At 41.1% G+C, this 27,526-nt stretch overlaps 1 protein-coding gene across 4 annotated transcripts in view; it reads left to right on the forward strand.

Moving 5' to 3' along the window:
- GRK3 (G protein-coupled receptor kinase 3) overlaps nucleotides 1–22,306 on the forward strand; it is a 143,048-nt gene extending 120,742 nt beyond the window's left edge. For 2 of the 4 annotated variants that reach the window (XM_003789835.3, XM_023513317.1), the window contains 8 exons: nucleotides 3,153–3,219; nucleotides 3,760–3,860; nucleotides 8,951–9,017; nucleotides 10,142–10,237; nucleotides 13,349–13,511; nucleotides 16,613–16,749; nucleotides 19,249–19,362; nucleotides 20,645–22,306. In XM_003789835.3, coding sequence (XP_003789883.1) covers nucleotides 3,153–3,219; nucleotides 3,760–3,860; nucleotides 8,951–9,017; nucleotides 10,142–10,237; nucleotides 13,349–13,511; nucleotides 16,613–16,749; nucleotides 19,249–19,362; nucleotides 20,645–20,806 — 907 coding nt within the window. In that variant the 3' untranslated portion in view covers nucleotides 20,807–22,306. The remainder of the gene's footprint in view (nucleotides 1–3,152; nucleotides 3,220–3,759; nucleotides 3,861–8,950; nucleotides 9,018–10,141; nucleotides 10,238–13,348; nucleotides 13,512–16,612; nucleotides 16,750–19,248; nucleotides 19,363–20,644) is intronic. The other 2 variants (XM_023513318.1, XM_023513319.1) reach the window with 1 other exon arrangement.
- The last annotated feature ends 5,220 nt before the right edge of the window (nucleotides 22,307–27,526 follow it).

A 27,526-nucleotide genomic window follows, 5' to 3' on the forward strand; every position in this document is an offset into this window, starting at 1 on the left:
GTTTCCCTGTGACTGGGGTACACTGACGTGGGCTGGGCGTGCGTGCCCCCCATCATCGTTTCCCTGTGACTGGGGTACACTGACGTGGGCTGGGCATACATGTCTCTCCATCCTTATACTCCCTTCAACAGTTTCCCAGCTCACTGGGGGGAAGTGTGCAGATGTCTCTCTACCCATAGTTCAGAAAGCCACACTTGACCACTGCACATGTGAATTCTTTTCCCACAACATTCCCTGTGGTGTTGGAGAACTTGGCTCTGCCTTGTAAGCTGTTGACAGGCCTGTTGCTGTCGCCTATTTAAAGCAGACTGCATCAGGGAGCAGCTGCGATCACACAGGATCTGCGAGCCCCACGTGCCTCCCTCAGAATGGAGATTATTACTACCGTAGGTTTTCTTTAACATTTTCCAAAATAGAAACCAAGTCTTTGGCTTTGTTCACAAAGAATAATCAAGAACACATTGGAAACAGATGCGCATTAGGATTTTAACTGGGATACCAGACTGTCTCAGCGCTGCAGCACAGAACGAAGAGCTGGAGAGCACTTTCCCATCATCTCTTACTGAGCCGGACATGGAATCGCTATATTTGTAATGGAATTTGTAGCAGTAAGGCCCATGTGCTAGAAGTGTTTTTGGCACCAGTGACTCTAACTCCAGTCCCATCACAAGCCTCTCTGTAGTCTCAAGAAAGACTTTTTAAATTTAGCACAGAGTGTTTGTGTCAGAGCACAGCAGGCCTCCTGCAAGGTCAAGGCACAGCCCTTTCCTTCCTGCATCAGATGCAAGGACGCAGGGTCGCGTGCAGGAATGGGGTCCTCCAGCTTTGGGCACAGGAGACAAGTCCAGGGGATTTGCCAGAACACAAGGAGATCGTTGTCACTTAATCTTTTTTAAACAGTAAGGACCATCCTGGGGTAGAAACAGCTGTCAAGTAGAGACCAAGATTTTAATGAGATTTAATAAACACTTAATCCTTTTCCCTGGCACTATAAGCATGTTAATACTTCTGTGGATTCTGTGTAAAAAAGAATGATAAAATTTTGTATTTTTTAAAATTATAGGGTTTTTTTTTGTTTATTTGTTTGTTTGGGGTTTTTTTTTTGCAGTTTTTGGTGGGGCCAGGTTTAAACCTACCACCTCCAGTATATGGGGCCTGCATCCTACTCCTTTGAGCCACAGGTGCCGCCTGTGTATTATAGTATTTTTATATATGTTTTTATATTCTATATGCTTTTTGTTTGTTTTTCTGAGAAGGATCTTTTTATTTATTTATTTATTTTGCAGTTTTGGTCAGGGCCAGGTTTGAACCTGCTACCTCCAATATATGGGGCTGGTGCCCTACTCTTTGAGCCACAGGCCCTGCCCATGGATCTTTTTTTGTCATCCTGGGTAGAATGCAGTGGCATCATCTTAGCTCATGACAACCTCAGACTCTTGGGCTCAAGTGGTCCTCTTACCTCAGCCTCCCAAATAGGGAGGGCTCCTTTAAATGTAGTAATTATACATTTTATTCCTTGGAAACAAGATGAAAAGAATATTTCCAGTCAAAACCTATTTTAAAGAGTAGCCCATGCTTGCTTGGTGCTAATTTATCTTTCAATTTTTTTTTCAAATTAATGTTTTTAAAAGGTGGAAATTACTTTTTTTATCGCATGGAAAGGAAGAAAATAAGGCGTTAGAGTGCCCTCTCTTGTGCAAAAAGAAAATTAAAGTGTTTAAGGCTGAGAAATGCAATAATCTCTTCAAGAGATGGTTAATGCATAACTTAAATCAGCAGGATGACCAGCTCAATAGCAGTAAGTAGCAGTGCCAGGAGGGATAAGTGGAATTTTAATTCTTTTTTAGGATTCTCTTGATTCATATGTTCAACAGTCTAATCCATTTTATGGAGTTAATATTAAAATATTTTACATAATATCTTGCCTCAGATTAAGTCATGTATTTCCTATAGATAAATGTGTAGGATTAGTCACTTTACTGGAGTGTCTTATTGTAAAAAAACACCATCGTCTATAACCCTTCATTAATTGTCAGATAAGTAAATCAATTTGGCCATAGTTTTCTTATTTGCATATTTAATAGTATCTTTTAATGATGAGAGTTCCTTTAAAAGCCAACTTCTCTAGAAAACTCCAGAGTTTTAAAAACATGGTGATAAAGAGTAAGAGTACCAGGATGTCCCCAGGCCACCATACATACCTTGGGAAAATGGGGAATTGTAACTAAAGGTTCCTTTATTTAAAAAATATTGATTGCAGAATTTTACAAAATATTTCTCTATGTTTTGACATAGAAATCTAAAGAATAAAATATAATACAAGTTTGTTAATTTTCCCTTTGTGTGGTGACCTTTGGGACATGCTGCACTTTCCCAAGTGGACATTCATTTTATAAACTAAGAGTCACTGTACTGATTTCACAAATGATTACTATATCCGGTAGCTCCTATAGACTGCCAGTTTTGCCCTTCACTTCTGTGAAGAGGATGTGGCAGGATCCCCATTTTACAGATGAAGAAATTGATGCTGAAGGTTTATATCTGGCTCACAGCCAATAAACATCAAGCCCCCACTTGACCTCTGCTTTTCTGACCCAAGTCTGGGGCCTTGCACAAGTAAAACATGAGTGAGCCCTTGAACTTTGGAAGATCTGCTGGCGTGTGATTAGTTTATCTCAGTTTTCATCCCAGGGAGTTATTGCTTAAAATTATTGGTTTCTAGGGGTGAACTGTGTTTACCTTGATCATGTTGGGTTGTTTGAGGGACCAACATTTACACATATTGTTCTGAAAACAAAAATATAAAAGTTATGGTTAGCTCTACCCCTCACATGACAAATGTTATATAAATGACTTCCATTTTTATGAGTACCTGTTGGCTAATTTTTTTTTCTAGTGATATTTCAGTTGGAAAAGCTTATTTTAGTGCCATAATTTCATTGTCAGAAGAATGAGGCAGTTTAAGTAAGATGTATTGCTCTTCTAGGGCCTAATATATTTTCCCCTAGTTTTGCTCTGAATATGATAAATGTTTACGGCCTTTACATTTCTATGATTTTGAATGAACAGTAACAGGACATAGTACTTCACTCAGTGATATGTGCTGAGTTATCAGATGCTGTATTTTAATAGAATGTTCTTAATTTCTGCAGTCACAGCCCTTTCAGACAACATAAAACCAAAGACAAGCACGAGATAGACCGAATGACACTCACCGTGGTAAGGAAATTAAAACTTGATTCTTATCTGCAACATGACTTTCATGTTTTCTGCCATCAAGAGTAAAATTACTATCACATAAATATATATGAAATATAGTGTAAAGTACTATAAGAATATAATATGTAAAAATAAAAATTTGCTTTCTTGAAACAAATAAATGAAGATACAATTCCTAAAAATTTCTAGAAGAAAAACTAAATGAATGACAAGGCAAAAATCAAGATCTTGCTAATAAATATGATGAGAAAGATAGAAAATCATGATTAAAACTAAAGAAAGCAAATAAAAAGAGAAATTACCGAGATGCAGAAGAATGCGGAGGTCTCCTCCTGGTTCTCCTGACCTGGCCCTAGCCTGCTGATTGATTTTACAACAGATTAGTAATCCTTTTATATTTCTTTCGAGTAAATATTAATTCATAATGAATCTGCAATTTAATACTATTTTTATCCAAGAAACAGCCTTTAAATCTAGCTGGTTGTCAGGGCACTGTTTCTCTGAGTGGATTTTTGACATCTTAAGTCTTGTTTTCCCCAGAATGTGGAACTCCCAGACTCCTTCTCTCCTGAACTGAAGTCACTTTTAGAGGGCCTGCTTCAGCGAGACGTCAGTGAGCGACTGGGCTGTCACGGAGGCAGGTAGGCCCCTGCTTCTGCCTTTGGTATCTTTATCCCAAAAGTGAAATAGTTAATCATTAATATTGTATCTCAAAAATCATTCCTAGGCCTTAAAATCTTTCACTTTGAGTTGAGGGGAAAAAAAATCACATGGGATATGTATGTTAAGTTGTCGTCTGTGTTCTATGATTAAGACATCGAAGTCACTAACTTTTCAGCTTTAGAAATTGACTTTGCAGATGATAGAACTAAATTCAAATATTTCATAGTCCATTTGGTTAAGTTGTAGTAATTTTTTTTTAGTAATTATGACAGGTTGATATTCTGATCAGGTTGTCACATGGTTTCTTTCATGCATAACTGAGTAACTGTCATTCATCTTATTGCCCACCCCCACCCACAGAATCCTCAAACATGATGTCACGAAAGCTAACAGTGTCCCATACAAAGCAACTGTTAATTATCTGGCACATGTATGTCTGTAGAACCTCCGTAGTTGACCACGTCTCTTCATGTACCACCTCCTCAAGTTGACCTGACGTGAACAGACGTGCACCACATGTACGTGTCAGTACACGAGGCCCATTTCCTTATGCTGACCACTTCTGTCTGTTGACCAGTTTGTTCTGTTTACCCCAGTCCCTTGAGTGGTCAGTATACAGAAGTTCTGCTGGATCTGTGTACACGCATTTTTAGAGTAGCATGTATGTATGCATACAGATTGTACCTATATATAGGTATAATATGGATAGTTAAATTAGGTATTCATATGCATATTTCCTTATTTTACAATTCCTACTGTAATAGATGAAGATTAGTTCACTCAGTATTCTCTTTAGCCCTCCCTTTCTCTCACCTCTGCTTTTGCTTCTTTTCTGCTTACCTTTGAGTCTTTAAATTACAGACCTAACCAGGTGTGCCCCTTTCCATCAGCTGTGGACAGTGTATTCTTAAGTCCCCACTTCACACGAGGATTTTGACATTCTTGTCTTTCATTGTCTTCTTCTCTCTCACTAATTTCTGTCATGTTAAATTTTATTTTTACATTGTCATCTTGATACTGTTTATTCTATGATCATAATCAGTTATAATTAATCATTGTACTTTACATATAGACTGATTTCAAAGGTTGCAAATAGAGTAGTACTTACTCTAGGATGGCAACATAAATGTCCTTGCATAGCTTCTATTTAGCCTGATAGTATGTTTATATACATATATGTATACACACAATATAGGTAATAGATGTCATATGATATGTATCTTAAAAGACTGTTCACAATTGTAGGTTTTCATTTTCCCCCAATTGCTCTCTCGTGGAGAACTCAGCCTGCAGATCCAGTGAGAACTGTGGCCTGTCTCTCTGTCTGCTGAACGTTGTCCCACTCAACACTCCCCCTTTTACTCTGCAGGTCTGACTCCACCATATATTTCATCCTCTGCCTTTTGGGCTTTCCTGGGAGCCCCTGCCCTTTTAACTAGAGCTTGTTCTCAATTCTGTAGGGAGAATCTATGTGAGTTAAAATGTCTTTCTGCTGTCTTCAAACTTGACTGATACAGAATTCTAAATTGATAATAATTCTAGATATAGAATTTTAAATTGGTAATAATTTCCCCCCAGACCTTTGAAGATACTACTTGATTGTGTACAGGCGAACAGTCAGTGCTGGCCATGGAGCTCAGTTATTACTCCTGATGGCAGGAACTTAGAGTCCCTTTTGCTCCAAGATGCGTGTTCTTCAGCTTGGGGAACACTTGTATTTCATTCATTTGACATGTCTTCTCCTCCACTTCTCTAGGGACTCCTATTAGATTTATGTTGGGATTTCTGGATTGGTCCTCTAGGTTCTTGGTCTGGTATATTTTCTAGATCTTTATTTTGATTCTCCTCCTCTCCCCTCCCCTTCCCTCCCTCTCTTCTTTCTTTGCCTCATTCTGTCACCCAGGCTGGAGTGCAGTGAGACAAGCATAACTCACTGCAACCTTCAACTCTGGGCTCAGATGACCTCCCACCTCAGCTTCCTGAGTAACTAGGAATACAGGTGCACACCACTGCACCTAGATGAATTTTTTTTTTTATTTTTTTGTAGAAACAGGGTCTTTCTGTATTATGCAAGCTGGTCTAGAACTCTTGGTCTCAAGCCATCTTCCTGCCAAAGGGCTGGGATATAGGTGTGAGCCACCATGACTGGTGTGTTTTACTTTCTGGTAGTTTAAATTTCCAACCGTTTCATTGATTTTTCTAAAAGAAATCTTTAGAAGGTTTAATTTCTTAAAAGTAGAATATTTCAGAGGTTTCCCTCCTGTTAGAATATTCAGTTGCAGATATTTGGGGGGGTTGATGGGAGAAGGAAGTATGGTATGTGTGGGTGTACACATGTGTACACATATGTATGCATGCAGGTACAGGCCTGTGGTTCACCTGCAACCACACACAGTGATGAGGCTAAAACTCAGCACATTGGTGCTGTCCCTGGGACAGTAACTCTGCTCCCCTCTGCCGTCAGGCGCCAACTTTCTGTGCACCCCTGTCTGGTCTGCTGATGACCCTCTCTCGCTCTCTGTGGTGGACTGATGTCTCCACGTTCCTCTCAAAGCACTTCAGTGATGACTGGGAAGGAGCAAAGTTGCATGCTTGTGCTCTATTGCAGGTTTGGACCGGAAACTTTTCTCGGGGGTATTTGTAATGGCTTAGACATGTGCAAGCAAACTTCTTGTTTAGATTTCCACATTTAATGTGTAGATGATGATCAATCCTCACAAAATAGAGCAGAACAGGAAAATCATCTCAGTGTTTTTTCTGAAAATACAAAGGGCCACGCTTTGCCTTGGATTCTTCCTTCATCTCATGGATATCTGCAGGGCACACGCCAAGTGCCAGATCCTAAGTGTTGGCCTGAGGCTGTGTACGAGGCAGGCATGGCCATCTAGGGGGACGGGTCCATGAGGGGGGCTTCCAGGCAGGATCAGGCCTGCTGTGATCCAGAAGAGCCAGGCCTCTAAGGCACTGGGCCTGGTTGTGAGCAGGGGAGCAGTGAGCTCGTTTAAGATTATTTGGGGGCAGTGCCTGTGGCTCAAAGGAGTAGGGCACCAGACCCATATGCCAGAGGTGGCAGGTTCAAACCCAGCCCCAGCCAAAAAAAAGAAGAAGATTATTTGCGCACCGTATAGAGTTGAGTGGGACCACAGACTACAGGTAGGTAGAAGTGGAGACCGAGGTGAGGTAGGAAGGAAGGAGTCAGGTCTGACACTAGCCCTGGACAGCTGAGGAATATGAAGGAAGAGAAGCGTCCAGGATGAGTCCAGCCTGGCATGAGCAGGTGCAGCTCTGAAGGGGGAGCTTCTGGAGCACAGGACAAAGGGTGGTGCTCAAGACATAGACTTGGGAGTTATATAAAGGCAAATAAAGTCACTCAACACCTCAGGCTGGGCAAAATGCTCCAAAATGGGAGGATGACTGCCGAGGAAGAGTTCCCGAGAGCCAGCTCTGGGCCCTATGGGCAGAGAACGCCCAGGGTGTGCAGCTTCTGTTCTGTGTCCACTGATTTTAATCATGACTTCAAGAAAATGTGTTCCTTACATTCACAAAGGAGTTTGTATGCACTGTATTATTAGATTCCTGGTTTGTTTCTAAGTAGATATGTGGTGCTTCACATTCCTGTCATTTTCCTATTATACTGTTGATCGTGATGTGCAGACATGTGCTGTTAATTTCTTTAAGTGTAAATCTCCAAGTTAATTCTTTCAATTATGTTCTCATGACTGTGGAATTATTGCATGTGTATGTACACATGTGTGTACCTATATCTGTGAAACTTATACATTATCTTAAACCAAAATAAACATTCCAAATAAATGGTCATATGGAATAATATTCCTAGATGTAACAGACAGCATGTCTAAACATCACAGAGTTTCCTCTGTTGCTATGAAGGAAACATTTCCCTTGCTTTCTTAAAGATCTAGAAATAGTTGTCCCTCTGTGTTCTTAGTAGGAGACGATTTTAACAAAATACTTGGGAGATGTCAAAAAATGTATACACATTTTAAGAGATGTTATCTATGTGTTACTTTTTTAAGTTGAATTATAGTAGCAATGTGTAGTTTATCGTTCACTGAAAAGATGGCATTAATCAAATGAATGCTGGTGTCACCATGCGATAGGCAGGACAGTCAAAGCAAATGGCAGAAGCATGGCTGTCACACTTTGAATTGGTGTATGAAACTCAAAAACGCAGTTATACAGTGCTGAAGGTGGCATGAGTGTGCAACAGAACCTCCAACCACCTAACAATTGCACTGATTTGTGACGAGTGTGAGACACACAGTGCTGGGTGTGTAATGGCACAAGGAGGATCCAGGAGGCCTCTCACAGCAACAAGTCCTGCCACTTCTGGTGGTGTTGGAACAGTTCACCTGCTCACCCCAGAAGTCTACCGTACAGCGTGCATGTCAGACAGCAGTTCACAGAACAAGTACAGGACCCAAAACAGCAAAGTAGGAAGTTTTCATCCCAAGATTATTACAAGTACTGAGATCTGAGAGCTGCCCTGTCCTGCCAGGACAATGAGTAGGACAAAGAGGTGTGGGTGATTCCCCACCCACCTCCCCATCTCCGTTCTCCTGACTTCTACCTATGGGGGACCATGAAGGTTGTGGTGTCCGGCTACACTAGTGGTACTTCGGGAAGAAATTGAAACAAGCATGTGCAGCCCTGCCAGTGGACACTCTGGTCAGTGCCACTCAAGCAGCAGTTTGCTGTAATCAGAAGTGTCTAGACGCAGATGGTGACCACTTTGAGCACCTCTCATAATTGCAGAAGTCAAGTGCGCCTTGTATTCATCTTTGTTATTGATACATGTTGAGTATTACAATTTTATTTATTTATTTATTTATTTTTCAGTTTTTGGCCAGGGCTGGGTTTGAACCTGCCACCTCCGGCATATGGGGCCGGTGCCCCACTCCTTTGAGCCACAGGCGCTGCCCAGAGTATTACAATTTGAATACGCTTTTTTCGTTTAAGATGCGTATCCATTTCTTTGGCATGTCTGTAGTTCTTACATTGCCAGATGCCTACTCACTCTTGTTACCACTCTTTCCTTCTCCTCCAGTGCACAGGAAGTGAAGGAGCACACCTTTTTCAAAGGCATCGACTGGCAGCATGTTTACTTACAGAAGGTAGGCCTTCGCTCCGGGGCTCTGCGCTGGGCGCTGCCGCCCTGTGCCCTGGTGTCTCTGGTCTCTCCCTCTCTCTTTCTCCCCCTCTCTCCCTGTCTTGGTCTCTGTAAATACTGTTGGCTTCCTGGCTTCCTGGCTGTGTCCCCCAAGACCCAGCCCAGCGTCCTGTGTCCACAGGGTTTTGCTACCTAAGTGTTACCATGTGGCCAAATCCCTTTGGGGCAACTTCTCCCTCTTCTTTTCCCTAGTATAAATTTTTGAAGATATCTTCTGTATAGATTGATGAAAGACAAAGTGGAGCTGTATTCTAGCTAATTCAAATGTACATATATTTGAGACCTTTTTTTAGTTTTAGCTCATCTTCTTGAATTCTTCTCTCAAAATGTGACCATATTTTTACACAGACCTATATAAAAATGTACAAGAAACTTCTGTCCTAAGTTTATATATATTTTCTAACTCAGTACTGCATAAGTTAAGAATTAGCATGGTTTTGTATCAGCATAATCCCCTTTCTTTATTTTAAGCTGTGTTGTGTCCACACTGATAAAGGAAACACAGCAAATTACTATTTTTTTAATCTCAACTATCAACTTTGGGCTTCTTACTGCCTCATCTCAAGCTACAGAGGAAGGATGATGTTCTGCAGTTAAGAGGAACTAGTCTCTCGGTGCGGCCTGGTTAGAGTTGCAGGCTGACCCCTTGTTCAGTTAGCCTTGACCTCAGGGTGTTTACAGGTGCCAGGCCGCTGCCTAGCCCCCACACCTGTTACGGCTTGAGCAACCTAAAATTGGTGCTGTCTCCTCTGAGAAAATGTGCCTTCTCAGGTTGAGCTGGGGGAGCATGCTGTCTTGAGACTTTGTTGTATGTAAGACTTGTTTAAGACTTTAGAAATTGGCCCTTTTCTCCTTAACTTTGGGCTATTCAAAGCAAGGGCTGTTGGGGTGTTCAAGACAAAGGCTCTGATGTGAAATATGTAATATGACCTGTGTAAAGCTTGAGCCACGTCTGCGCCCAGGGGGCAGCATGCTGACATCCTGAGTGTGTCCTCTGTGTGGGGTGTTAGGTTGGGACAGGACCTAATGGTCATGTGGTAACTGTGCCATGCTCCTTGGATCTCCCAGTACCCACCACCCTTGATTCCCCCCCGTGGAGAGGTCAATGCTGCTGACGCCTTCGATATCGGCTCATTTGATGAAGAGGATACCAAAGGCATTAAGGTAGCCTCTCTTTTTTTTCTGTTAGAAATTGGCTAATCTTAGCGATTGTTTTAGTATTGGGTTGTTTAGTTTGAAGAATGTATTTGAAACCTAAAGCCATGAAAACTTTCTTTTGAATAATCTTATGTTCAGTGAGTTGCAGAATAGTACAATTTCATCGATTTGGAATTTCTTTGATTGAAATAAAACTTAAGTATATGAAGGAGGAAAAAATACCAATTGTGTGATATCAAACATACTTAGCCTAGTGCAAAAAAGCCAGTTATCTCAGTTCTCCAAGTCTTTAGATCTCCCTGTCTTAGGATGAAAAGAGCAAACAGCATGAATCATTTTGCATTTGTCAATCAAAGGGGAAATAATCACTGTTTTTTATATAATGCTCTGCATTTTTCAAACTTTCGTTCATATCATTATTCTCCAAGTGAAGACAAGACATAATTAGAGTTGGTGAGTCAAGAGAGAAAATCATCCCCTTTAAGATGCTAAGTCAAAGCGTATCAAAACTCCATGTCAACCTGTCATCTACCCCCACACTGACAGCTCACCCCAGGCTCTCCCATCCCCACCCTCCACCCCCTGCCTGCATTATACCTGTCTGATGCCCCTCATTTCCCCCACCCCCTGCCACATAGCTTCCCGCTCCAGAAGGCAGAAGCACTATTGAAACACTTGCGGTCGGTTGTAGATTAAAGAGTGGCAGGTAAAAAGAAAGGGTGTAGCAGGGTCTATAACTGGACACACACAGGACGTGGACCAACTGGACTCTAGAGGAAGACAGGAGGATTGAGGGGACAGGAGCAGCTGTTGAGCACAGCATGTGGAGGCCAGTGCATCAGGTAGCTCAGAACCAAGTGCAGCTGGTCAGAGCAGGTGGCATCAGGAGAGAGGAGGGGCCGAGTGATAAAGGTGACTGGGGAATTCACAGACTGTCTTCTCAGGAGGCTTAAGTTAGATGGGGGCAAAGTGCAGAGGGCCCAAGCCATGGGCTATGGGGATTGCTAGCCAAGGCAAAGACACCATCTGTGGTCTGGACCAGTGGCTGTCCTGGGAACAGCAGCCTGTGCCTGCACCATCAAGAGCTGGCAGGTGTCTGAGTACTACTACGCACTAGTGCTTTAGGGAACAATGCATTTACAGTGCTATTGAAAAGGATTACTGCCATCACAATAGACTCTTGTCATCAACTGTACCACTATCCATCAAAGGGTGCTAAAAATAAAACTGCTTTTATGTGGGAGCCCCTGACAATTTTTGATGGTAAAAAGAGATTCTTACACTTTAAACTTTTGTAAACCAAAATCTGGGCTTTGGAGTAAGACAGACTGGGCTCAGATCTGACACTTAGCAGCTGAGTGAATCTGAGCCATCCCATCACCTCCTGAGTCTTGGTTTTCTCATCTATAGGGTGGGTGGTTTTGTTGCTGTGCTTTCTCTGAGCATAAATGACATGACCTGCTTACGCCTGTCGGCATATAGTCAGCGTGGAACAAACTGGTAGTTCTACTCTTATGGTTTGGGTTCCTCCTGAGAAGAGCTGAGAAGGCAAACACTAAGATCCAGAAGTCATGAGCAGCTGGGACTCGGCTGCAAACCTGCAAATGAGTGCCAAGGTCCTGGCTCTGGGATGGCCAAGTCCAGGGGGAACCGCATTTTAACAAATTATCTGTGGTTTAACTTTAGCAAGCAGCCCAAATAGTATGTTCTTCTTTTAAACCACCGGGTGGGGTGGGGTAAGGGGGGAAGCTTACCTCTTATAAAAATTAAAAAAAATTTTTTTAATTATTTATTTTCAGCACCATACACTGAGTCATAAAGCACCAGGCTTTCTGAAGTTGCAGGAGATAGAATAGTATGTTATAAAGCAGAATTGACCATTTCAGAACAGCTACCTGGGAAGGGAGTATGTTTTGACTGTTGCCTGACTTCTCAAGCTCTGTCCCAGTGTGCCTGATCACGGGAACTCACAGGGCCTGGGGGTCTGTAACACCCATGGTTCACACGCACACACCCATGCCTCTGGTCACATTCAGAACAACCAAGGATTTTATAATAGCCTGGGCTGAGATTAGAGATCCGAACAAAACAAAAAGAGGGAAAGTTCCTATAAATCAAAGAGATCTCAAAATCGACACATGGTTGCAAGTTGCCAGTTAAGACTAGCTGCATCAGTCTTCAGGTTGGGATGTGTGATGCTCGTTCTTCCAAAGCTTGCTTGATTTACTAGAGGGTTGTGGGCAGGGGCCTTAGACTCTTTACTCTTTCTTGTCCTTCTGAATATCTTGTCTGTCATGATATTTATCCTCATTTATCTCAGGCAGAGGAGGGGTTTTGTGCTTCCAGTAAGACAAATGTGTCCCTATGAGAAACACTGCTAGCATTTGCCATAAAACTAGAGCTGATACATTAACCCATTTTCTTTGCTCATATTCAAAGTTCACGTTTACCTAGAGGGCAGAATGAAGGATTTCAAGTAATTATTTTATAGAAAAATGCTATCATTACATGTAATTTTTATTATAACAACTCTTAAAGGCTGTGTTGCCTAAATTGTCCATGTATTTTGTGCTTTATACTGTTAAACTTTAAATGGTTAAAGGTGTATGTAATTAATAATAGTAAGTTCTGCTTAGTTTACCTTTTGTTTTTCTAACATTTCAGATTTCATCGAGAGTTGGTTAGAAAGCCATCTTGTCCCTTATAATTGTTTCTAAAACTATATGGATCTACTTTTATAAATAAATTATCCTCACCATAAATTCAAATTTTACTTTGTTGTCAGAATCTTTCAGTCAATCTGTCAATCTTTAGGTGAAACTGAATCTGTAATATTTCATCAGCAAAAATGCAAGAAGACAGTAGAGAAGATTGGGCCAAGCCCACCTGTTCTGGGACTGAGCATGAAGTGCTACTCAGTTCTGTTTGTGGGTCCCCTGGTTGCTTGAGTTGTCATCAGCAGAGATTCATCATGACTACTGAGCTGTCTCTAAAAGATCCTTACTATCACCTAGTCATCTTCCTATGTACAGTTCTGACCCAGTCACCACACTCTTGACTCTGTTGCCATTATAAGTCTGTTAAATCATGAATGTCTTGATTTCTTAAAATAATCAGCTGCTTGATTGCGACCAAGAACTCTACAAGAACTTCCCTTTGGTAATCTCTGAACGCTGGCAGCAGGAAGTAGCCGAAACAGTTTATGAAGCAGTAAATGCAGACACAGATAAAATCGAGGCCAGGAAGAGAGCTAAAAATAAGCAACTTGGCCATGAAGAAGGTAAAATAATGAACGTGTCTCAATGCATTTCTAATGCAATGAATTTTCAAACTGTCATATAAAGCTGAAAGAGTATTTGGGTCATAAAGTATTCTGCAGCAGAGAAGGTGGCAGTACCACAAATTGTTTTTAGTTTTCTCTGTTTTAGAAGAGCGCAGGATAATATTTCAGTCTTCAGTGGACACATAAATATAGTAGGAGGCAGCAGTGTTTCTTTAATATGTCCTCTTATCTTGGAGTGTTTGGGGGCTAGTTTGGAAATGGTTTTCAGTGAAGAATGAATATTTCTGTGCCAGAAACAGGGCCGGTGCCACTGATGTGAGGCCTATGTGGTCATATATGGCACCAGGCCTCATCATCTCAGATTCTTAATGATTTTTGAACAAAGGGCCTACATTTTCATTTTGTGCTGGACCCCAAGATGTATGTAGCCAGTCCTGATAAGGAACTTGGTATAACATGTTACTCAACAAGAAAGATAAATGTGTAAATACGTTTTTATTACAAATAGCATCAAGGAATTGCCTAACCATATTTTAATTTTAAATAATTGAGTGCCCTATTAGGATTTCCAAAGTAAGAAACATAACATAGAGAAATAAATGAAATAAATTAATCATTCTTGATTCACTAAATACTGTTGCTCTGGGTTTTCCTAAGATTTTTATGAATTTGGGTTTTTTCTAAGATCTTATGGATTTTGGATTTTTCTAAGTGTAATTGATGATTATGGTAAAATATTTCACTTTTCCTCTGAGTAAAGATTCCTTTTTTTTTTTTTTGAGACAGAGTCTCACTATGTCACCCTGGGTAGAGTGCAGTGGCATCACAGCTCACAGCAACCTCAAACTCTTGGGCTTAAAGATTCTCTTGCCTCAGCCTCCCAAGTAGTGGACTACAGCCACCCACACAATGCCTGGCTATTTTTTTGGTTGCAGTTGTCATTGTTGTTTGGCAGGCCTGGACTGGCTTCGAACCCGCCAGCTTCAATGTATGTGGCTGGCACCCTAGCTCCTGAGCTACAGGCATGGAGCCCTGAGCAAAGATTCTTAGGAGGTTAACCTTATATAAGAAGAATATTTTACCAGAAATATTTTTACTCTCCTAGTAGGTTACTTTGGTGGAGGCAAAGGATTCATTCAGAGGAAGCAGAAGGGCCATTGGTCTCATCTGTCAGTTTTCCTATAGTATTTAAAGTATCCTCAATCCTGGATGACTTACCCCAGATATAAAAGTTGCCAGAATACACCAACGGAATACTGTATATCTGTAAACTGCTCGCCTCCGTTATGCAGGGACACAGCTGTCATTTGTCAGTTCTTCTTTAGACGACTAGTCTGTAGCCATCACCTGCGCTAATTGCCATAGCAGATTTTATACAGAAATTGTATACATGCTGATTTTCTCAAGGGAGGGCCATAGTGTCACTAGAATCCTGACAATATGCACCTTAATGACCTTGTTGAAATGGATCTTTTTAATTAGACAGACCACCTGCAGATTAATCAACTTACCTTTACATGTTCATAGCCAACCCATGTGTGGCTAGGTCTCGGTTGATGATCTCAGAAGTCACCTCACAGCCACATATAGTCTAGTTGTAGATCTCTGAAAAGGGTCCAACGCAGTTGGTCCTCTGCATCTATGGTCTGCATCAGTGTATTTAATCAACCACAAATTGAAAATATTTGGGAAAAAATAATATAACAATAAAAAATAATACAAACAGGCTAGGTACAGTGGCTCACAGCTGTGATCTTAGCACTCTGGGAGGCCAAGGTATTAGTTAGCCTGAGCTCAGGAGTTCCAGACCAGCCTGAGCAAGAGCGAGACCCTGTTTCTACTTAAAAATATATATATAGCTGGGCGCTGTGGCGGGCACCTGTAGTCTCAGCTACTTGGGAGGCTGAGGCAAGAGGATCACTCTAGCCTGAGAGTTTGACACCTTAGCACTCTACCCAGGGTGACAGAGTGAGACTTTGTCTCAAAAAAAAAAATAATAATAATACAAGTAAAAAACAATATAGTGTAAGGAGCTATTTATGTAGCACTTACATTGTATTAAGTATTATAGGTAATCTAGAGGTGATTTAGAATATATGAGAGGAGGTACATAGGTTATATGCAAATACTGAGCCATCTTGGGCATTTGAACATCTGAGGATTCTGGTATCTGTAGAGGCCCGAGAATCAATCCTCCATGGATACTAGAGGGATGATTACACTCTTAGTTTAAATAGACTTTGGAAATACAAGCACTATTTTGATTAAAATAGCAACTCCATAAATGCCCCCCTATCACCACTGGGTTTTGCTTATTTAATTATTTCCCAAATCTCTCACTGGATTCTAAGCTCCCTGAGGCAGGATTTCATTCCCTTTTGTTCACTGCTGAATCCAGACTACCCAGAACATGCCAGGGACTTAGGCATTCACATAATAATTGCTGAATGAAGAAGTGAGTGAATGAATGATTCTGGCACAATCACCAAAGTCCTTAATGAAGGCTTTAAGATTAACTTTCTTTTTAAGAGATAGTATATCACCTAAAGCATACAAACAGAACTCAATGTGAGTGTGAATTGTCTGTGTACATAATCACGTATTTGAGGAATGAACCTAACCTTTAGCTGCGGAATGAACCATTAGCTTACCCGGACAAGAAAATTCCACTCTATTATTATATGTAAGAGAAAAGATTAAAAGGAGACTCCATTTCTCATATAAAAGCAGAGGTACTCTGCAGGTAGTGTAAATTTAAGTACTTTCTATTCTTTAATTCTTATTGTGTATATAATGAAAACATAGTTTGGCAAACTAGCATTTGCCCTTTCAAAGCAGTAAAGGAACATTCTGATTTATCAGAGTCTTGAGAAGCAACTATTTGGTAGGTTAGTAGAGAACAAGTGGAAGAAACCTCTGCTCTCTAGATTCCTGGTGCACATGTGTTACAAACTAAACTAAAGATTTCCATAGTGTGTTACAGTTATAGCAACTTGGTTTTTCAAAAAAGTATGTCATTCTTTTTATTCTTGAAAATAATATTGCTAAGACATTTTGTCTCAAGCCTATTTAGTTTATAGTTATTTTGTATTCTGCAGATTACGCTCTGGGAAAAGACTGCATTATGCACGGGTACATGTTGAAACTGGGAAACCCATTTCTGACTCAGTGGCAGCGTCGCTATTTTTACCTCTTTCCAAATAGACTTGAATGGAGAGGAGAGGGGGAATCTCGGGTAAGTCCAAGGCAGTCTCACCGGGCACAGAGTTTTAGGATGTTCAAGGTCACAAGGTTATTTCATATTGTTGACACGTTTCATAGTATATCCTCTTAAACCCTGAGTATCTATTTTAACTTGTACACCTGAGATTGTAATGTTCAAACTTTAAGTTTTGAACTTCCAAGTCAAGTCCAAGTCAAGGAAGAACATTCTAATATCTGAAAATAGAATGTGGCCTTTTGTGAAGTCAAAAGCACTGCATCATCAGATGAGTCTGAAGAAGGCCAGCATGCCAGTCACACACAGGTGCTCAGATTGACCGCCCAAAAATCCATGCCAGAGTCACACACTGGCACTCAGATCAGCCACCCAAAAAGCCATGCCAGAGTCACACACAGGCGCTCAGATTGGCCACCCCAAAAGCCATGCCAGAGTCACACACAGGCGCTCAGATCGGCTGCCCCAAAAGCTATGCCAGAGACACACACAAGCGCTCAGATCAGCCGCCTAGTGTCTCAGGGACTTTGAGCACATCACGGTGACCATAAGCCTCAGTTTCCTCATTTGTAAAATGAGAATAATAGAAATTACAACTATAGTCAGCCCTCTGCATCTGCAGGTTCCACATCCTCAGATTCAGCCAATCACAGATCAAAAATATTTGGGGGAAAAATGGTAAAAAATAACAGTACAACAATAAAAACCAATACAGATAGCAATACAGTAGAACAATCACATAGCCTTTACCTGGCATTCTAAGCAACACAGAGGAGATTTAAAGTACAGAGGAGGATGTTCATAGGATCTGCAGACCCTGTGTTATTTCATATCAGGACTTGAGCATCTGTGGATTTCAGGATCCTGGGAAGCCTAGAACCAGTCCCCCACAGACACCAAGAAATGATTGTGCTATAAGCAAATTCAGTCTGTTTAGTAGCCATGGAGGGTCCAACCTCCACTTTATAAAGAGGACACCCGGACTTACAGAGGGAAGGTCTGGCACCCAAGAACATAGCTGGACAGTGTCAGATTCAGGTCTCTCTGTGCTCTCAGTTTCTCCATTAATCAGTTGCTCTTAGTTGGGTCAAATCAAATGTCACCAGCTGTGATACTTGATGTAGAGGCAGGGCCACCAAATGCTATTTCTTTATGTCTCTACTTTGTTGGAAATGTGTAAGTGAATCATATGGCAGACGGGGAGATGTAGCTGCTGCCCTTTAAAATTATTTCAAGAGCTTAGACAGAATTAGCTGAACATTGTACCCCTCCACGAGTCAGGCTGCATTTGTGAAGACCTTGCTGTATGGGGAACCCAGAGCTGGTCACCGTGGAAGGGGCCAACTGTGGTGGGAGGCATGCTTTCTACTCTTGGGGAAGGCCTGGTTAGCCAGTGTATACAGGGCAGGGGTCCCAAAGGTTAAAAACATAGTTTCTGCTTTGTACATATTATAATGCCACCCGTCAGTTATCCAGTAGTCAGAAGAGTAGAAAATAGTGGGCCTAAATCTTACATATTTAACTTTGGGCTATATTTCTTAATCCCTGCCAGTGAAGTAGCCATTTAATTACAAATGATCACAATTGCATATTACTGCATTCTTTAAAAATATACAAGATCTTCTCTATCACTTGTGCCAGAAAAGTCATTTTTTAAAAATTAGGATGTAGGATCTGAGTTCCAAGTAATAAGACTCTTTTGGGGGGCTCTGAATTATAACTTAGTGGCTGGTAAGGATTAAAGTACCTCCCAAAGCTCAGTCTGCTTTCGGATAATGAGCCGACTGGGCATCTTACACCAATTACGCTGTCTACTGGCAAGTCACTGCTGTGCACATTCAAAGGAAATGGTCCCACTTTTCAACGTATTTGTGCATGAATGGATTTGTAAGTATAAATTAGGAAAAAGAAAACATGAGAGTTTATGATTATTTTGCATTTGGGATTCCTGGAGGGTTTATCCAGAAAAACATAAAATGGTAAGGAACTCACTACACTATAGCCTTCACCTTAAGCAATAATGCTGTAGACTCAGTATGAAAATCTCGTAAGGAAATCACCTGTATTTAAAACATCATTTTGATATTATCAGAATATTGCTGGCTTACAAGCTGACCTGTGGGTTGCCAGGCATTCACTGAGTTGCTGAGTTAAAACTGAGCTGTGTACCTGTTGCACATGTGAATCATACGTAGTACTTCATTTTTCTCTCACAACTTTATTGATAGAATTTGGATGCGTGTCGGATACCAAAAATATATTTGTGACTCATTCACAATCAGTTCTGTGTTGAGGGAACAACTTCTCTAGTTTTCCTTGTTGAAATCTGTCTTTGTAGTTTTCTTTGAAATATTATAAATTGAACTTTTGTATGTATTCTCTAGAATATGAGCAAAGAAAGAAAAACCCTTTTTATTTACTTGTTCTCATTTGATAGTTTTTGGTATTATTTATTAATTTAACCTAAAAATCATGCAACAATGTAAAATAATGTTGAATTTTTATTTTTCTGGTTAGCAAAATTTATTGACAATGGATCAGATTCTCTCTGTGGAAGAAACTCAGATTAAAGACAAAAAATGTATTTTGTTCAGAATAAAAGGAGGGAAGCAATTTGTCTTGCAATGTGAGGTGAGTTGTATTTTTTCTTAGATGAAATAATAATTTATAAATACTCAGAAAAGACAGCTGCATACTTAGGAAACATTTTTCTTACTCCCTGTGTTATCACTTACATACTTAGTAAGAAAGCCACAAGATGCAAGAGATTTTCAGCAAATTAATAATATAGTTATTATTATCATTGCTATTATTATTATTTTTTGCAGTTTTTGGCCGGGGCTGGGTTTGAACCTACCACCTCCGGCATAGGGGGCCGGTGCCCCTACTGCTTTGAGCCACAGGTGCCACCCTATTATTATTATTTTTTGAGACAGTGTCTCACTTTGTCACCCTTGATAGAGTGCTATGGCATCACAACTCACAGCAACCTCCAGCTCTTGGGCTTAGGTGATTCTCTTGCCTCAGCCTCCCGAGTAGCTGGGACTACAGGTGCCTGCCACAACACCCAGATATTTTTTGTTGCAGTTTGACCAGGGCTGGGTTTGAACCTGCCACCCTTGGTATATGGGGCCGGTGCCCTACTCCAGGTGCCGCCCAAATTAATAATTATTTTTTAAAAAGCAAAGGTTAAAAAATGTCAGGAAGAAGTACATGAAGGAATTTCATTACCCTATTTAGAAATTCTGTCCTATATTTAATGGGGCCTGGACTATTATTTGTTCTATGACAAATCCTCTCCAGATCCTCTCTTTCAGCATGCTTAAGATTAAGGTTTATATATTTAAATAAACATAAGATGCTGAAGTGATTGTCTGAGAGGAAATGCCATCTTTCTTTACCGTAAGTTGAATTATGGCACAAACTTAATTCTTCAATAGTTTTCTATTTGTGTCGTGCTGAAAGAGGTGTGTGTGTGTGTGCATTTAAAGGAGTGCATTTCGAGGGATAAAAAAGTAGTAAATATAAACACATTTTTAATAACTTCATTACTACATTACACAAGCAAAGGCCTTTTTTAATTTATTAAAACAACTCCCTACGTATTATTTTGTAGACTTAAGTTGTTTGAGAAATCAGAGGTAATCTCTAGACAAATTAAAGGCAGTGGTTCTCACGGCAGGTCCTAAAAGACTTTAATGTGGACTTTTCCTTCTCTCTGCAAGAGATTCTGGAGAAGGTGTCAGCCTGGCCCACCAGGTGGTAGCACTGCTGGGGCCACACACACACCCATTTGGGTGTGCCCCCCAGGGGGTTCCAAGGTTATTGGTAATTACTAGCGACATCCACAGCTACTGGTCAAGTGGGAGGACCTGTCTCAACTTCTACAGTTTTTACTTTTTTTTCCATTCAGAGTGACCCGGAGTTTGTGCAGTGGAAGAAAGAGTTGACTGACACCTTCATGGAGGCCCAGCGGTTACTGCGTCGTGCTCCAAAGTTCCTCAACAAGCCTCGATCCAACATAGTGGAGTTATCAAAGCCACCCCTCTGTCACAGAAACAGCAATGGCCTCTAGCACCCAGGGGCAGGGAAGTTCCCTTGAGGGATCCGCACCAGGGGTCTTCAGCCCTTTGAACAGAGCCTTTTAGAAAAATGTGGGGATTCAAATATCTGACTTCCTGACTGCTGGGGCCCTTCCTTGGTGGAGCAGCCCCAGGACTCTGTGATGCTCCTAATAGGAGCCCGGACCGTTCTATGACTTAGGCTCAGCCTCGCTTCTCTGGCTGATCATTGCCCACACCTGAAACTACTGAAGAAAGGAAAGTTTTTCTTTGCCGTACACTTATTTTGGTATCTATGAACTTAGAACTTGAAATGATTCCTACTTACCACTTACATTTTTATGACTGATATCAAACACATCTTAAACTTTCCAGGATGGAATGTAACAGTCTTCAGAGTTGGGTACTAGATACCCCGAGCATTGCCATATTTTATCTATAAACAGCCACTGCTGGTTTTCTGTCTTTGCACCGTACTGCTGGGGGATGGGAGAGCAACAGTGTGTTTCTTCTGTGCACTTTACGACTGACTTCTGGTTGTCCTGGGTTAAGAGTTGAAAATGTTTTCTGAGGAGGTTGCACTCAGGCCCTGCCCCACCACCATGCACAGTGCGCTGCCCCGCCTCTGACCTGTCTGTCCCTGGGGCGCTCAGAGCCGGTGTGGGTGATGGGGGGATATTCTCAAGTGGGAGGCATGACCAGGCATTGAAGGCGTCCATGCTCTGATCCTCAGGAATGTTTACTGTGATGCTGAAGGAGACACAGTAGAGTTGTAGATTTGGGGGAGAGTAGCAGTTTTCAAAAATCTTCAAGTACCCCAGTGTGCTCAAACAGACAAACAGTGCCTCCCTATGCCTGGTGTGCAGGGACGCTCGCTGGTGAGTCTGTCTTGGTCTCAGTAACATGTAGTCAGGTGACAGTCTTGCTGGTTCCTTATGCCTGACCCCAGGAAACGCATCAGTAATGGATGTGCAAAAGGAGGTCTGATTTACATGGTTAAACTACAAAGAGTGGAAAATGAATTTTGTTATAAAAGAATGCTGAAGAATGAATGTATCAAAATGGATGAAGGGTGTAGATTGGCTTCCTGACTTACATTGTCACTAACGAATGGGACGCTTTGCACTGGGTTGCTGTGGGACAGAGACCACATGCACGTGTCCAGGCGTGTTTGCCTGATCCCGGCGTCATCCTCCTCAATGTTTGTTTTGCACACTATCCTCATGCCCTGTCTATGCCCCAGATACATGCTAGCTTAGGAGACCCAGTGAGGTCCCCCATGTCATCAGACTACAGAAATCACAATTTTAAAAGGCCACACATTTGTCCTATGCCTGGTATGCTTTTGTTGTATGTCCGTAAATCAACTACTAACGATATAAATAACTTGACATCATAATTATCTGTATCCTGTCCTTGATACTTATTTTGGTTCCAATTCTATCTTTAATACATGTGTGCTATGTTCATTGAGAAAGTACTTTTTAATGAGATTATATTTTGAGAGTTTGGAAGATCATTTACTGAAAATGCCTATCATTTCACAAGAGTGACTTTGGAAAAGGAATTTTGAGGTTTGTTATCCATATCAACTACTAATTGGGATTTAAATTAACATGTATGTTCTACTATCTGTAATCTGCAGTGCAGGAGGTGGGTTATACTATTTATATGCATTGTCTTATTTAAAAGAGAAGAAGAGTATTCAAATTCCATTTTTAAAAGAGAATGAAAAAGGCCAGGATCAGTGGCTCACACCTGGAATCCTAGCACTTTGAGGGGCCCAGGCAGGAGGATCACCTGAGGCCAAGAGTTCAGGATCAACCTAAGTGAGAGCAAGACCCCATCGCTACAAAAAATAGAAAAATTAGGTGGGCATGGTAGTGCATGCCTATAGTCCCAACTACTGAGGAGGCTAAGGCAGGAAGATGGCTTGAGCCCAGGAGTTAGAGGTTACAGTGAGCTGTGATGATGCCACTACACTCTAGCCTGAGTTGGACAGAGTGAGACCTTTTCTAAAGAAAGAGAGAGAGAACCACCACTGGAAACATAAGCAACATAAACGCCATTGTCTTTAAAGACTATCTTCCCAGCCCTGGCTAGTTATGGCTGGGCTGGCTGTAGTGACCTTTAGGATCACAGCTCCTAGGCAGGTGCTCAGCATTCGTAGGTGAGGAAGCTCTTGGCCTCATCTCCTACTGAGAAGGCTCGGGGACTCCTTTAGAGTCTGGGCTCAACATCTCACATCTGGCACCTGGGGCATTAGCTAGCAAAAGCATTCTGAAAGATTTTCATCTCTTTCCAAAATAATTACATTTTCTCTTCAGATGAACGTAAGTGTCAGCACTCTTTTAGAAAAGAAATGTGAACCAGAAAATGTCCCCAAAGCCCTTTTGCCTCACGCTTACTCCAAGTGAACTTTCACACCTTTTTAGCTCACCTTGATTTATAATGACGAGGCTCAGAAATGCATCTAGAGAACATTAACTTCAAAGTACTTTGTGAGGTGAGGAGGAGCCGCTTCTGAGGGCAGTGACCCCGGTACGTTGGGGTCTGGTTTGATGGTCCTCCAGAGGCCAGTCTGCTGGGATACCAGGATGGAGACAAAAAACTGCTCTGGTTGTACCTGGTGGCTATATGTTCAAAGGAGAAGTCAGCTAGAAAATTCAGTGTATTTGGCTGTTTAAAAAAATTTTCAAAGGTTACATAATTCCTAGATGCTTTTCCTGATTACATTTGGACCACTAACAGGAGCAAAATTCAGACCACGTTTTCTCATTATTTTAGGTTTCTATGGTTGGGGTATTTTAACATCGTCAAGGGAAATAACTGAGGCTGATACTTTTGCAAAATTATATTATAAGAAGTCTCAATTTCATGATTCAAAGGAATTGGCAAAGCAAAGCCTAAAAATAACAGAGTATTTTAAGCTGCTATATAACATATCATGGAATAGATTGCAAACTTCGTGAATCTACATGTCTACTTTTTAACCTGTTCTCTTTGGCGCATGTTTCCCTTTGAGTCTTCAGGGCTCATTGATTTTCCTTTTTTGTTGTGTTTAAGTAGGATTTTTCAGCAAAATTCCTAGAAATCGATTTATTGTTTTACCATTAATGCAAAGTACTCATGCATAGCTGTGATTGGTCAATTCACTGACATTGCAGTTTCAAATTCTATATATATATTTTTAAAGGGCCTAACGTCGAGCAAGGCACACGGAGCAAACGAAACATTTTGCTTAATAAAGAGCAACAGTACCAAATAATGTATGACCTATTTGTTAACAAGATTCAGTTTGATTTGCAGTTTGAAATGTGTGATGCAGATATTAGAGATAATTGTTTTAAGGCCTCCATGGCCATTAAAAAAGTGCTGTTTACCAAATGATGGCGGGATTTAACTAGATTTAAAAGATCACATTTATTTTCTGATGAATTTTTAAATTTTAACTCAGATTTTGTAGTTGGGCTAATTAAATGCATTTAACTATTCAACAGAATTAATTTTTCTAATAAATGTTTCAGAATTTTGACATTTCAAGAAGAAAACAAAATTCTCAAACTTTGACCTTTTTTATATGATGTAAGTCTATAAAAATGCATTGGTGCAAGATAAAACTTACTTTGTGTGATTTAATCACATGTGATTTTTTTTTTCTCAGTTATGTTCAGGGAAACATGTCTGTGTCTTTCAGAGACAGATTTAGCCCTGTGCGTGAGGGGGTGACTTGTTTGTACTGGGTGGGGAGCTCGGGTCTGTGACAGGTGATGAGTGGGTGGGTGAGTATTGCAGAGAGAAACCCCAAAGTCATGGCAAACATGGGGCAAAGGAAGGAAGGAGTGAATTTGGTCAAAGTATTCCCTTTATATCACCATGAAGCACTGAGGAAATGACTGAGTTGGCGGGATTTTTTTTTCTCTATAACAGAGGATTTTTTGTTTGTTGTGATTTCTTCCTTGTAATTAAAAATTTCATCACTTTATTTTTAAATTTGGAGCTACTGAACATACTAAGAGTCCACTTGCTGTCTATCGGGACTTGCTGACAAAGAGACTTCTGCTGCATATCCTCTGCCGCCTGCCAGTGAAGGACAGGGGCCCAGAGCTCAGTCAGCACCAGCCAGCTCTGAAACACCTAGTCAGTCTGCGTTGCAACCCCAGCAGGTGGAGTGGTCACGAGGTCACTAAGAATGCATTGTCCAGTTGGGGATACTGTTATGAAACCACTGAAGTTCTAGTAAGGAACCCCGCCCCGCCACCAGGATAACAATCAGACCCTTGCTGTTTGTGCCAGGCCCATTTCTACAGTGAGCTTTAATAGTTTAAATTTTTCAAAACGAGGAAAAAACATCTTCTCCTTAAGATCTGATTTTCCCTTCCTATATAAGGTTTACTGGAGAGGCCTTAATGAAGTACTTAAATTCATGTTAATATGAATTTTTTTTTAAATGAGGACCACACTTTACAAATTTCTACTGTGGAACAAAGGAAAGTTGAACTCTAAAATGATACACCTTGGTTTTCTTACGTTCTAATGGACTTCAGATTTTCTTTGTCCTCAAAGAGAAAGATAGCTGTTGTTTCACGGCAGAATGACAGGAGTGATCACACCGGCAGCCTGACCTTGGCTGATAATGCTGGGCCTCACATTGAAAATTGCCTTTATTAGAAACAAACAAATGAAAAACTATAGAAAATGGGTAATGGTTTATGCATTTCAATTAAAATGTGGCAGGGGGATCCTTCATTGTAGAGCTAAATAATTCATATTGGAATTAGCGCTCTAATATCTAACAATCTCAAGATCATCTCTGAAAACGGGCAACTATGCTTCCATTTTTAATTTTGTCCTAAAATATGTGTATATAACGGTAGAGAATGGAGACAATATTTGCAATTGTGAGTATTCATATTACACCTGAAATTTTCTTAGTTGATAATATTCTATGATGTATATATTATATGTAGCTTATAAGTAAAACACTGGCCTTTTTTTTTTTAGTTTTGTTAAATTGTATTTTTCTATGTTTCGACTAATTATAATAGATTTGGCTTTTTCTGGGTAACCTAAAGATCACTGAACTACATATATATAAAAAACAAAAGAGTTCTATTTTAGCACAAAGGCATTTTATATTATTTATTGAATCCATAAGTTTGTTTTTATCAAAAACATTCCATATCATTTCTGCTCCTTTTTATTTGTATAGTTTGTTATTTAAAGAAATGACAGTCCTTTGTGTTCTTCATACAATAAAATCTAAATAATGCATATAGCAACGTGGGGCCAGATCATCTCCTCACTGCCGGGCATGGTCCCCAGCGATGTTTGTCTTCTGCTCTGTGCTGAGCGGCGCGTGTGGGCGCCTGTGACATCTGACAGCAAACTTGCTCTGAAATACTGCTTTCATCTACCTCTTCAAAGGCCTCTTGCATGTTGACAGGTACCCCAGATGCTTTATTGTGGACTGGCTATACCACAAAAGAATTTCTTTAAGATACTGCAGTGTAATTCTCTCATGATGTAGATTTGTTTCTAAGACCTCGGCATTGTCGAGGGCCCCTGATGAGCTGAGCAGGTGGCCATCTCTTCTGGACAGCAATCCCGTAGGGTCTGAGGTACAACCCAGAACAATGTTTCTTACTTTCATTGTGCCAAATCCCCGCAGCCGGTCTTCCCATTGCCTCCAGATTTGATGGTCATACCCGATTTCTCCATTTACTAAACAGAAGGGCCGTCCTCACTCTTCCTTATCAACGGTAAGCTGTGCTTAAAAGCGCTGCTTTCAGGAGCAGCGTGTTTAAAATGTGGCTTTTCCCCCTTCTCTATTTCAAAACGGTTTGGCAAATGGGGTCGTAAAGGCACATGCCCTCCCGTAACGAGGACCACATTGTGAAGAGGTCTCGTGTGGCCATGGACCTTTGCTGCAAGGAAGCAGGATGAAGGCAGCCTCTGTGGGAGGGCGCCTCCCACCTGCTGCCCCTGTTCTCTGCCTGTTCTCATGGTTTCACAGCCAGCAATGTGGTAACACATTTACTATATTCTTGGCAAAGTAGAATACCCTTAAAGGAATAAATGGATTTTCTATTGTGCATTGCTATCCAAAGTGAAGCTAGGAAACTAGATGTTGTAAATCTAGATATTGTACCAAGAAAAAAGTGTCTATTTGTTTTTATCTCTTTTTGTATTTATTGTGCCAGGGAGGGCTTATAATCCCTTTTCAGTACAGGCTTACTAGCGCACGTTTGAAGTAGTGTCCCACGTGAGACGCCGCTCCACGTCTAAGGTCACTCCCTCAGCAGTTAGTGTCACCATCTTTTACAGTTATTTTGGAGCAGCCAGGCTGGTGTTCTGTGTTGGTAAAATTGCTTATATAAATCTCAATAAAAAGCATCTGTACAAAGACAATCTGCTTCAGTGTGGTGTTCGCTCTTCCCCCACCCCCCTCAGACGCTGCATTTCCTTAGCAGCTGTTAAGATATCAGGTGGTGACTCGCCAGAGAGGACCCTGACTCGGGGGAGATCTGCACAGAGGCCAGCTCCATAAAGAGGAAGGGGACTGCCAAGAGCCTGTCTGCTGACTTCTCGGATTGTCGGAGCATAACCAATTTACAGTTCAGGGGTTTAGAGACTAGCTGCTTGTGCCGCCTGTGTGGCACATTTCAAGGGAAGAGTCTGGAAAACTCAGGCAACGAGGGAAGCTCTGCCGTGCTGTCCAGCCCACCCCCAGG

The sequence above is a fragment of the Otolemur garnettii genome, unplaced genomic scaffold, assembly GCF_000181295.1.
Source record: "Otolemur garnettii isolate 467f Iridium unplaced genomic scaffold, OtoGar3 scaffold00038, whole genome shotgun sequence".
Classification (NCBI taxonomy): Eukaryota; Metazoa; Chordata; class Mammalia; order Primates; family Galagidae; genus Otolemur; species Otolemur garnettii.